We start from the raw sequence: 13,043 nt of genomic DNA, 5'->3' as shown, positions 1-13,043 counted from the left end.
ATAAGAAAATCCTATTGTATTTAGATTGTCTGACACTTGGAAAGAAGACAAGAACAGAATGAGAAAGTCCTTTTGTTGTCGATGTTGACTGGAGGCATCGTTACCTTTCCTAAGTTTCTCAGAACACACTGAGGAGTACTTGAAACCGCCTTGTATGGTTTGTCCCTTCCAGCACGACACGACATCTTTCTATAGTATAACGATGACACCAACAAGGCATGATAAGGGACCCACATAAGCTGATCTCTGCTCTGCAGATGACACAAATAGAAAGCTTTGAACAAGAATGGAAATGTACACTGTCACTTGTCTTTCCTTTCTGAAAAAGCCAGGGCACATTCTGCTAAGCCATCATGCTTTCAGAGGAGTGTGATTTAACCTCCACTTTCCACACAGTAAGAAGCAGCACTGTAGACCTGCCGGGAAGATGCTGGCAGACTGGAGGAATCTGCACAAGTGTTTTTCATTTCAGTGTTTTCATGTGACCTGACTCATTTTCAGTTTAGTTACATCTTGACCTGGAAGGAGCAGCCATGGCTTGCCTCTCTTCATTTGATTTACCTTGATTCTTGATGTGCATGTACCTCCTTCCCCTACTCCCACCCTATGCAGCCTCTCCCCCACCTCTCCTGTTTTCCATGCCTCTCCCTGGATGTCTATACATAAGTTTACACCTTGATTTCCAGGATATGGGCTTTGTATCCAGAGAGAAAAATATATTTGATTCCCTAGGATACATACAAAGATATTGACTCAAAATCAGCCTAGGCAGTTCCTCACTCCTTTGACCATGTTTAACTTGTATATCTGACAGGTTCTCCTGTAGGTAGTACAGGAAATAATAGTCCTCACATCTCTCTAATTTTTCCCCTCCCCCTCCATCAAACGACTGATTTTTATGCATGAAATAATAGACAAGCCTTGGGTGACCTGTTTTTTTTCCCCCTCCCCCTCCCCCTTTTCCCTTGCGGTAAAATAGTGCTGAAGAAAGAGGGCACTAGTGTACAGCCCAGATCGCATCCTTGCACCGTCTGGATTAGAGCTGAGGCGTCTGCGAACCGAGGGCGGCTGGGGTCCTCTGACCTGGGGAACACTGCTCTGTGTACCCCGACTCAGGTACGTCCCAGCTTCATATCCTTCAAGCAGACAGGTGAGCCAACACCTTCCCGCGGTGAAATCCAGCCACAAAGGCAGACACAGTCTTCTTTTATTGGATTTCCTCCTGGACCCAGGCGCATCCTTGCATGCCTAAGGAAGCATCGGAGCGGTGGGTGCCTGGGTTGTCTTGCCCCTTTAGCCTGCCTCTCTTCCTGTGCTCTCACTCCCTGCCCGCTCCTTAACCCCCTTCTCTCTGACTCTCACCTTGAGAAAGGGATCCGGGGAGGAACGGGAGAGGGAGCCAACTTCAACCTCGCAGGCGGCTGAGATTTGGCGCCTCTGTACCCCTGAAGCTGTTGGATTTGAGTATATACCTGCAGAAGCGCTGCGAGGAGGAGAATGGTGGTGGGAAGGCGAGGGGAGGTGTGTGTGTGTGTGTGTGTGTGCGTGTAGGTGCGTGTGCATGTGTGTGTGTGTCTGGGTAAAGAAAGGAGGGGGGTTGAATGAGTGAAGTGGGGTCAAGGAATTGCAATTCATTGCTCAAAGCATACGTTTGCAGGCCCCGCGGGGTACTGGACCGAGCACTGTCCAGGGTTCTGAACGCGGTGTGGCTCTGGCTGCAGTGGCGAAAGCAGCCAGGAAGCTCCCGTTTCGTTCCCTTTCCAGCAACTATGCAAAGCCAAAAGGTCCCCCTATATCTAGGGGGGCTGCAGAAGACCCTCCACCTCTTCTGCCTTCCCGGAAAACAAGTTACCTTATCTGTACCCCTTCTCCTTGAACATCTACAATAAGCCTGACTTCTTAGTGGGGAAACATACCAAACTCCAACATAAGGAGACTTTACCAGGCGTTGCCTTAGTAACTGATATGGATTTTCCACAAGCTGGCAGATTTATATTTGCTACTTGGATTTTATGTCAGGGTCTCTTCAACCCCTCAAAGTTAAAGTAAAAGGCGCCCCTTTTCAGTTCATTTTAAAGTAGCGCTTCCACCTTTACAGCGAGTTTCCAAATTTTCTTCTGGGAAAAAAAGTTAATCTCTTCAAATTTCGGAAAGTTCTCCTATGTTGAAGGACTTAGCTCCTCCCCTCCTCTCTTCTCCCACCCTTACTGCCCCCACCCTCAGCCCGGAGTCAAAAAGCCTCATAGATAGTTGGGGACTGGGAAAAGACTTGATGCAGAAGCGGGCAGGTAGGTGGGTGCTCTTCGCCGCCTGGGAGCTGAGAAGCGCCGGGAGCAGGATACACCACTTTCCTTACTGACCAGGACCGCTTTCGGAGCAGTCCCTGCGGCGGATATCAGGATGTGTTGACATTAAATGGACGGGGCAACAACTAGCATCACTGACCCCAGAGTTTAAACACATGTCCTCCGATGACCGGGATTTGATTTTTTTCCTTCTTTTATCAGCAGCGTCCAGGTCACCGCTGCCAACACGACTCCCACCGTAACCTTGATCAATTTACCTTGATGCACCGGTGAAGGACGGGGACTTGCATTCCCCTAAAAACGCCTCCAGGGCGTGGGGGCGGTCGTGGAGGACCGGGAGGAGGAGGTGGAGGGGAAAAAGGCGGTGGAGGCGGCGGCGAAGGCGTTGGACGAGCGGTGCTGGCGAGGGGGACCAAGCCGCGAGAGGCAGCGTCTGGCGTCTCAGTGGTGCGCTCCCCAGCCTGCAGGCGGGACCGGCGTGGGAACGCGGCTGGCCGGCTGTGTACCGCGTCCTCACCACAATGGTCCGGCTCCTCTTGGTTTTCTTCCCAGCGATCTTTTTGGAGATGTCCCTTCTCCCCCAAAACCCCGGCAGACAAATGTTGCTGGTGGGAGCCTCATCTCAGCGCTCCGTGGCCAGAATGGACGGAGATGTCATTATTGGAGCCCTCTTCTCTGTCCACCACCAGCCCCCCGCCGAGAAGGTGCCTGAAAGGAAGTGTGGGGAGATCAGGGAGCAGTATGGCATCCAGAGGGTGGAGGCCATGTTCCACACATTGGATAAGATCAACGCGGACCCCGTCCTCCTGCCCAACATCACCCTGGGCAGCGAGATCAGGGACTCCTGCTGGCACTCTTCCGTGGCTCTGGAACAAAGCATCGAGTTCATCAGGGACTCTCTGATTTCCATTCGAGATGAGAAGGATGGGCTCAACCGGTGCCTGCCTGACGGCCAGACCCTCCCTCCAGGCAGGACTAAAAAGCCTATTGCTGGAGTGATCGGCCCGGGTTCCAGCTCAGTAGCCATTCAAGTCCAGAACCTGCTCCAGCTGTTCGACATTCCCCAGATCGCCTATTCTGCCACAAGCATCGACCTGAGTGACAAAACTTTGTACAAATACTTCCTGAGGGTTGTCCCTTCTGACACTTTGCAGGCAAGGGCGATGCTTGATATAGTCAAGCGTTACAATTGGACCTATGTTTCTGCAGTCCACACGGAAGGTAGGCGTTATATTTGGGAAAGAAAAGTACTGAGAAAACCAAGGTATTATTGCATGATGTGCTCCTGGGATGGTAGTATAGTCCCTGTTTTTTTCTAGCACTATGGGGAACAGACTTTACCCTTCTTAGTACACGCCCACCCAGGCATTGTTTTATCCTCATTTCCTTGTAATTCTATGGTAAGCAAACTGTATCCCTTGGCGTTCCTGGGGATAGGAGGAGCAGAAAAAAATATCAGTCTCCATGCAAAGTGTCCAGCTGTGGATTTTAGTCTTACATGGTGGTTTCCCCTCATATCCTAAGTTCATGCTTGTCAGGCTTATGGGCACAAGGTGTTAGATTATCCTTCAGTGACTGGTTATGATTATCCAAATTTAATAGACTGGCTAATCCTGAGTGAATGGTTAATCAAAAGAAATATCTGTCCCATAATTTTAATTTGAAAGCTTTACCTTGTCTTCAACAGAGTGAAGGTGTTTCTTTGTCCTCTTACACCCCTTGTTAGAATCCAAAATGTCCCTGGGACTGTGAGATTAATGCAGCCATCTCCCTCAGGACATTGGAAATTTATTTCCAATTCTGGGGTACCTTAGATACAAAGGAAATGTAAATAATTCAAACCAATTATTTATATATTCCTTACTGTAAATGTGTACATACACATTTCCTAACTTCATCCAGAATTATCTTGTTTTATGAGAAATGGCACTGAGAACTTCTTGGATTTGAACCTTGGTCTCTAGTTTTCTTTTTCTTTTTTCTTTTTTTTTCTATCAACACAATGACTTTGCTCTTCATAATTTAATGTTGGATCAATTATAAATTACCAATTAAAGGGTAGCAGATGTCAGGTTTAAAATGCCTTTTTAAAATCAAACAGATTGACCTGAGGTTAAAAGACTTGATTTTTTTTCCCCCAGTGTCTTTAAATTCTTAAAGAATTTCTTGCATGAAATTTTTCTTTACTCTTTTCACCTACTTAAATTTTTGGATAAAAATGAGACTTTTGAGCTCATCTATTCTTAACTTCCCCAGTAGGTCTATAAGGAAACTGAGGCCCTGGAAATAAATTGACATCTAGGACAATTCACATGTATATACGGTAGCATGCAGAAGAGAATCTTGAGGGTGTTGTTGCATTCATATTTCTTAAAATCAAATTATTAAAAGAAAGCCCATAGACATGGCTTCACTTTTCAAAAGAGTTACACAATATTCAGTTATTCATGTGAGGTCTGATTATAAAAATTAGGAAGCATTCTTAGTGAAATAGTTTTATGATCATAGTGAATGAGTACAGATGCTTTAATTTATAAAAGGCACAGAGTTTTCAGAACAAACAAAAATGATGTAGAATTATACAATTTTTAATTTCAGACTTTGCTTTTGGAAAAATAACTTTCTGCTGCAATATTGTCACTTCTAACACATAATTCTTGTTTCTGTATCTTGATTTTAAGTTATAAGCTGCATCCCTCTGAACACAAACTCATTACTTTTTTAAGACACAAACTTAAGTTCAGAAGTTAGTTCCTTACATTTTAATGTTTAATGTTAATTTCCTACATTTTAATGTTTAATACAGTTTCCTCTAGTGCTTAGATGGAACATTTTGAAAGCATAAGTTAAAAATGTGTGAAATATCAGCACTGGAGAGATCTCTCCAAAAGGAACGGCAAAAATCTAGGTTGAATGTGGTTTATTGACATATTGAATAATTCTCCCTCCATTGAGTGAGGCAGTTGATTATTGATATGATTACTTCTTCAGGAAGAAGTAATGTTTTATCACTTTATACTGGTTTTTATCTTCCATATTTTACATAAGATATTTTGAGGAAGGAAGGGCATAGAAGACTCCCTTATATCGGTTTTCCAATTGTATTACTTCATTAAAAATAATTGCTAATAGAGGTTGCTTTCTGAGAATAGAATTACATTTTTGGAAAATAAATTGAACTTCTGTTTGCTAATTTTGTTGAAGAAAGGCTTATATTATAACTTCACCTGTGTATTGGTTTGAACTGCTTTACTTCCCCTCTGCCTTTCTGACTGGTGCTGTATGGAATTGATAGTATCTTCACACTATTCCATCAATTGATTCCAGACTGGTTTGTGATCACAGAACAGCTTCATAGCTAACTTTGATGTTTATTTTATTACAGGAGATTACACTATTCACTTAGTCATTTATATATGCTCTTTTGTTTCTTCTTAAAGGAAATTAGTTTCTCTTTTCACTAGACATAACATTTGTGAAAACTGAATTGCTTTTATTTTCTTCTATTCACAAAGAAATTTTGTGTAAGCTCTTGGTGTAAGCTCCAACTGAACATTTATTTTTCTTGAGGCTCTGCCCTCTGCTTCTCAGGGACACATTGTGTATTGGCCTACAGGCACTTTCTTGGCTCACTTAGTAATTTCCCTGCCTTCAGATTGATGGGGTCATGGAATAGTGATGGTTTCCTGTAAACAGCGGCTAAGTCTACATTATCAGTGTTGTCCCTACCATCTGGGCACTATTCAGCAAGGAAGCCTGTTTGTCTGAATACTGGTCATTTGAAGCTTAAAAATCCTGGGACCTCCAGTGACCTTCACTTCTCCTTTTCAAATTGACCATTGCCTCATTAATGTATCATCATTTCTTAAGTTAGAAATTAACCCAGTATAGTAAATATCAAAAGTGACTAAACTACTGTAGCCTTCATTTCTATAGTTAATTTTAGAATCATAAATGAGGCATCTAGTCTTCGAATGCCCTCATTTAAAAATATTCCTTTATTACTTTAGAGTACATTAAAGTAAGCTTTGAGGTATTTTCTGTTTTTAATTTTTATTCCAAAGAGTTTGTTTGTTATATTCTTTCACATTGTTTTCAATGTTCTCATTTATGCTGAAATTGTCTGGTCATGACAACATGACCAGTTTACTTGACGTAAGAGAGGAACAGTGTACGTGAAGTTACCTGCAATAGACTTTCCAGAAATTGTGATTGCTTCCTGAAAGGAATGTTGAGAAAGATCTGTCAAGGAAGACGAGGACCATTGAAGCAATTAAGCTTCACAAAAAATTCAAATGCACTTTGGAATAAGCTGCTCACCTGGAACATGTGTCTTTAAATATGCTAAACATAGGGTACAAAAATAGCCTCTTCTGAGAATGTCTTGGCCAAGGACACTTTATTCCATTCTTCTGATGAAATAAAGATTCCCCCCATCCAAAATCAAGTTTAAAACAATACCTAAAAGTAATATTATTTGATTAAATTCAAAACATTGAGTGAGTGCAATGAAGAATATTCTTTGAGTTTGTAGCTTCTAAAATTAAAAAAGAAATAGAGGGGGGATATTTTTATTTGTTTTAAGCCCTTTTCTCTTCATATTTTGTATTAGAGTGGCAGACAAGCAATGATATGACAAAGGTTTAATGGTGCTGCTTTCCTTACGGAAATGTGCACTTTTTGTTTGGTTTGGTTTTCATTGTGGGATAACATTTTGTGGACATTTGCTTATATATTATTTAAAATGGACTTCTTTGAGTTCTTTTCAAAGTCCTATCTTTTTCTTTTTATCAACTTTTTTACCATTTCATATAAAACTCAATTTAAAATTCTTCTGGCATCAGAGGACAGTCCTCCTAAGTCATAAATACTGTACAAGGCTAAAAGGGTTATTTAGCTAACGCAATTACATATGATAATTTTATACCTAGTATGGTATTTCTTGTCTACTCACCAGTAACTTTCTCTATACCCTTCTTTTCTTGATTGCAACATATTTCACAGGAAGTTATCTCAATAAATTGCTTTTTTTTTTTTCATATAACAAGGAATGGAAGTGTCTTGAAAGGTTATTTAGGCCAACCAATTAAGGATGCGTAAAACTCCACTACTCCATCTTTGCTCACGTTCCAAGGTTCCAATTGTGATTAGGATTTCTAATGAGAGTGGGGAGGTTTTTGGAGTTAAATTCAGAAGCAGGATTTTACATGACTCTTAGTTTGTTCTTCTATATGCCACAAACTGACTCCCTGAATTTTCCTCCAATTTTCCATCATCTCCTGGACATCATCCAAAAGAATGTGAACTTCTCCTTCATGTGATATTTGTCTTGAGTGAGTTTCCTCCTTCTTGTAGCACACCTCATCATTTTCTTCTCTCAGATATCCTGGTTTCTGGTTCCTTCACCATCATACTTGACTTCAACTAGATCTTAGATGGATTATAAAACCAAAGTCTTTTAAACATGATGTGCTACTATTAAGCCATATCTTCTTCCTTTTAGTCTTACACAGTTATCATGATCATTGTTATTAGTGCTACCATTTCTAAGAGTAGAAATTTGATATTTTTCCTTTAAATGTAAAATTATTAGCTTCAGTCTGCATTTCTAGCTTACTAGTAGACTCTGGAGTTTTGATGAATTTATCTTAAAATCCGAGCTTTTTGACCTCAGGGTTCTGGCTTCCCTCAGTGGCCACTCATCCTGTTATGAACTCTGTTGACAATATGCTTCTCCACTGTATATCCACCACCTTGTAGATATACCAATGACTCTAAGCAGTTTAAATGAAAAACTTTCACACTGTGTATTCAACTCTCCTTGAACATTTACTGTATAAAACTCTATGTAGCAAATTTTAAAACTTAGTCTCAGTTACTAAGCAATTTACACTAAAAGAAAATGCAGTTCGAACACATAAAATAAGTAAAAACTAGTCATTTGCAGTATAGACATTTAGAAATATGAGTTTATATTTATGCTTAAGAAATATTGAAAGAAAATATTTGGGATATGGTTATTTTGAGAAAAACTAGAGGCAAGGGAATTTTGGTCAGTGTTTCATTTGATAACATGGAATTTGTAAACATTTGCTGCAGTATTCAAAGTGTCTCCACAGAGGGAAAAATAAGCAGGTCTGTTTACTGGAGTGCAGAGTCCAGGCCAGCAACTAATAATAAAGACAGAAGTGGGCTCTGATATTCTGTGATTCTTTGAGTCTTTATGGACATGAAGGATAAGTGATGGAAAATCTTGAAGCATGTGTTTTAAGAAAGATGTCCAAGCAGAGTTTGACTCGATTCAAAGATAATAAAAGGGAATTCTTTTTGAAACTTGTAGGGAGATCCATCGGATGGGAAAGGGGCAAATCAACTATTAAAATGTTAGTTATTGTAGAATTCTATGTACTACCAGGTTGTTAGGATAGTTGGGAAGTGTAGAAAATACTCCAAAGGAATACTTTATGGGAAAATTTGATATAGCAAAAAGTTAGGAGGGAGAAGAGAAAGAAGTTGAAGACACTAACTTTTGCCAGCCAGGCTGATCAGGTGAATTTTGGTGTATTAACTGTCTTGTGTTATGTGGGGTTCAAACCTATGATTCTTTTGGTCTAAACAACACATACTTGGATTTAATATTCTCAATTTAATGATAGCAAGGTTTGGTTTTGATTCTCTACCTGGTTTACCAATATACTTTATGCCTGAGAATTAGTCTTTTTAAACCCCAACTTTTACATTTAAAATATTTTACCAGGTGAGTTTTGCAAACTGTATTATGTAGTTTCTTAACTTCTTTTAAAGAAAGTGGCAAGTTAATAGATCATGAATCTAACTTATTTTTAAAAATTTTACAGATTGCATTTTGATTCATTGTACATAAATGGGGTACACCTTTTCATTTCTATTGTTGTGCACAATGTAGATTCATACCATTCGTGTAATTGTACATAGGGTAATGATGTCTGCCTCATTCCACCATTTTTCATATCCCACCCCCTCCTCCCTCTCATTTCCCTCTCCCTCTACATAATCTAAAGTTCCTCCATTCTTCTCTCACCCCTACCCCTTACCCCCATTATATATCATCATCATATATATATTATCAGGGAAAACATTTGACCTTTGGGTTTTGGGGATTGACTTATTTCACTTAGCATGATATTCTACAATTCCATCCATTTATCTGCAAATGCCATAATATTATTCTTCTTTATGGCTGAATAATATTCCATTGTGTATATATATATCACAATTTCTTTATCCATTCAACTGTTCATGAATCTAAATTCTTACATTGTGCTAGCATAGTTTAAAAATATAGTCATTTATTCTACTCAAAGTGGCCCCAGATTAAATTTTTATCTTTGTTTTCTCCTATGTTGGCTAGATTTTTCAAACTCATTTTCTAAGTTATTAATTAGTATTTAGTGAAAAACAACAATATGGCAAAGAGACACCTTTGTTATTCTGCGAAAACTTGAACTCTTCTTGATTCTTCTGTCATACCATTGCTTTCTATTTGCCTTGGAGTAAATGTTATAAGGAACTGGCCTGCATAGGGTGGGTGGTGGTGGCAGCTTCTATTTTATATTCCTATCTTGTGGCTGGGTAGTTGGTCGGTCTTCTTTGAGCACTGAAGCTTTTCACTGACCAATGGAGTTAATTGTACAATGACTGTTTTATGGATTTCCAATAACTCAGTGAGCAGGGACTATAGTATTGTCATCATAGAGAGATTTATTAAAGCTGTATTTTCAGCATACTCTCTAGGAAGGCTGCAGAGCCTGAGGAACCAGAGATGGGGAAAGAATAGTTTGGAAATATCTATAACTCCTGAAAAAAACTACTCAGAGGAATCCTGTTCTGCTATTAGTTTGTAAGTAACATCTCACTAAGATAAAGTTGTCAATTTTTAGAGGAACTGTAGCTGAAACCAGAGTCAAGGCAAGACATAAAATCTTGTCAAAATGATCCCTGTCTTATCCATAAAAGAGTTATCATTAGATTCTAAATTTATGTAGAAACATTTACATCTTATACTTAATTATTCTCTATGAATGTCTACATTTTAAATGGTAACTTACATTAAAATTATAATTTTAATTTTTTTCAGTCTCACAGGAAGATTTGCTTTCTTAAACTGATGTCATTGTTTTACCAAACACAGCATTAATGTTTTATAAGAAAGAATTTATAAATTTGAGCAGAAACTTGGTGATCAGAAATCTTTTTTTTTAAATCGATTTTGGGATTATCTCTTTTATTCACTTCATAACCCAAACAGTGCAGATTGAATAATTAGATACCAGTTATCTAAATAATTCAGATAATAGGCAATTGAAGAAAAGATTTTTGGGAAAAGAAATTCTTTGGTTACCAAGTAATTTATTTGCTTTCTAATGAAGAAATTAATTAATGGACCCTTTTGTCTACTGTGAATCACATACTTTTCTGGGCACTAGAAACAAATTTAAATAATAATCATGATAACAATTACTATTATTATTACTAGTGGTATTATTATCCTCAGGGTTCCCTATAGTCTGTTGGAAGAGACATTGAAGTACCCATAGGTTCATGGATTCCAAAACAACAAACAAACAAACAAACAAACAAACAAAAAAACCAGATTTAATTACTTTTCAAAACAAATGCACAAAAAGAGACTGGGAAATACTGTATATACACCTCAATTTTATTTGTATAATAAGAACAGGGTTCATGGTCATATTTTCTACTTCACAGCAGTGTTTCATTGAACAGGGGATGGTACACAGACCTCCCTTTCAGTTGCTTTTGTTAAATTGTTACCAGAGATGGAGTCTGCTCAGCTGATAAGTATTGAGCAAGTACAAAAAAATCAATTAATGAGGCGTAGATGTTTGAGCTGAAAACCGAGCAAAGTAAGATGAAAATGAAACTCATGGCTAACCATTGGAGTTACAGATAGAAATCCTGTAAACAAATCTGTCCATGTGGAAGTGCTTACCCAAGAGATTCCTACAAGTATAATTGCAAACTCAAGGAGGACTTTTTAAAATGTTACGACATAGTATCTCCTTAAGGACTATTTACTCAGAGTTTTATAGGTTACGAATACTATCTAGGAAAAAATATTTATTGACTTAATTCCCATTTCCTAAGTATTCATTGCTTTAAAACTTTTTGTAAATAAAAAATCAACTGACATGAAAAAAAATAGCATCTCATGTTACATATTAGAAAACTAAGGTTCAGAAAAATAAAATAAGATGACATACCCAAGTCCATAAACTCTATTAACAGCAAAGTCAAAACTAATTTGACTTTGTGTTAGATACCTTCTGAAACCAAGGGTTTTGTTTGTTTTCTTACTCACATGACCCACCCTTACGGATTTCCCTCCTGTGAGGTTCTTCCTACCAGGCTGAGCTGCTTTCTTCCCAACTTACTGGGTCACTGAGAACCGGTGCTCACAGCTGATAGTTTTCCTGTCAGTGTCAACCCTTGCCTTCGTTTTGGGTGACTGCAACACTCGTTCTTGACCCATTGGGGCGATAAGCATCCCTATCCTCACTGTGCTCTGATCACAACTTCGTGTCCTTTGTCTTTGCTTCAACAACCCACTCACCCTGACCACAGTCTGGCATCTTGAAATCCCTAAGAACTGTTTTCTGAACTTGCAAACCCAGAAAGTCTCTGGAAAAGAGAAGCCGCTTCAATTTTTGTTGTTCTCAACTCACCTGCTCTCTACATTTCCCTGCAAAGCTTCAGTCAAGTCATTTTCTTACCTGATTTGCCTCTGCTTCTACATCTGAGCAACGCTGTACCTGTGCTTGTGGTCATCTTGTAATAAAGCTCTTTTCTTAGAGAAAGTAAGCTTCCAATTCAGAGTGCCTATTGCATATGAAACTTCAGTTTGCAGAGACTATAAATTAGCCATCCCTGAGCCTCTGAATGAAGAAAGATAAATTAAGAACAGAAAAGAGTACCTTGTTAAAATGAAATAAAAAGGACTCTTTTTTTCATGTGGTCAAGCAGAGAAGAAATCACATGGGTCTGAAATTTCTGGGATACATGCTCTATAAGTAACTAGGGGTGGTGTGGAATGGTGAAGGATGAGGAAATTGGAGAAGTTGGTTAGGGTTGAATTCCAGAGGTCTGGAATAGGATTGACCTGAGGATTTAGGAAATTAACTAATTCCATCTTGCTGATTTTCTTGCATTGAGCTGCACATGTCTGGCTCCTCATTCTCCCTTCATAACAATTACATCCACAGCCTGTGGCCCTGAGTACAAATTCTTTGGTTGTACAGCATATTCCACAGCTGTTGGATAATCTGAGGCAGTTTTCTTTGTTCTCTGTGGCTCTCTAATGCATTTTATAGTTTCTATGTTATAAAGAGTAGAGAAAAAAGATCAATAAGCAAATTGCTTACAATATGTTAAAGAGAAGAAACTGTTTACAATAGACTTCTAAGGGTAATATAGGGATATTAAATTGCTACTTATAATAAACATGTAATGCCCCTTTTCCTGGATAAATACACAATCTGTTGCTTTCACTTTTTGGTCAACTGGTGTTACTGTGTTGGTAAAAAAAAGTCATGTCCAGATCTCTATCTTAATTGAATAAATATTTAGTCAGCACTTTCTCAGGTCCAGACCTCTGCTATAGCCATTGAAGAGCAGAGATACATGGACTACAGTCCTATTAAGAAGTTCACCTTATAGGGAACACTCCTCAGTTTTCCT

The 13,043-nt window shown here is 39.0% G+C and overlaps 1 protein-coding gene across 8 annotated transcripts in view; it reads left to right on the top strand.

The window, feature by feature from the left end:
• The first annotated feature begins 1,031 nt into the window (after window positions 1-1,031).
• Window positions 1,032-13,043, top strand: part of Grm1 (glutamate metabotropic receptor 1) — a 405,374-nt gene continuing 393,362 nt past the window's right edge. For 4 of the 8 annotated variants that reach the window (XM_047559633.1, XM_047559638.1, XM_047559640.1 and 1 more), the window contains exon 1: window positions 2,321-3,527. In XM_047559633.1, coding sequence (XP_047415589.1) covers window positions 2,828-3,527 — 700 coding nt within the window. In that variant the 5' untranslated portion in view covers window positions 2,321-2,827. Of the gene's footprint in view, window positions 1,268-2,320; window positions 3,528-13,043 lie in introns of those variants that run through there. The other 4 variants (XM_047559634.1, XM_047559635.1, XM_047559636.1 and 1 more) reach the window with 4 other exon arrangements.

Source organism: Sciurus carolinensis, chromosome 7 (assembly GCF_902686445.1).
Source record: "Sciurus carolinensis chromosome 7, mSciCar1.2, whole genome shotgun sequence".
NCBI classification, from domain to species: domain Eukaryota; kingdom Metazoa; phylum Chordata; class Mammalia; order Rodentia; family Sciuridae; genus Sciurus; species Sciurus carolinensis.
This window is presented reverse-complemented; position numbering and strand designations above follow the sequence as displayed.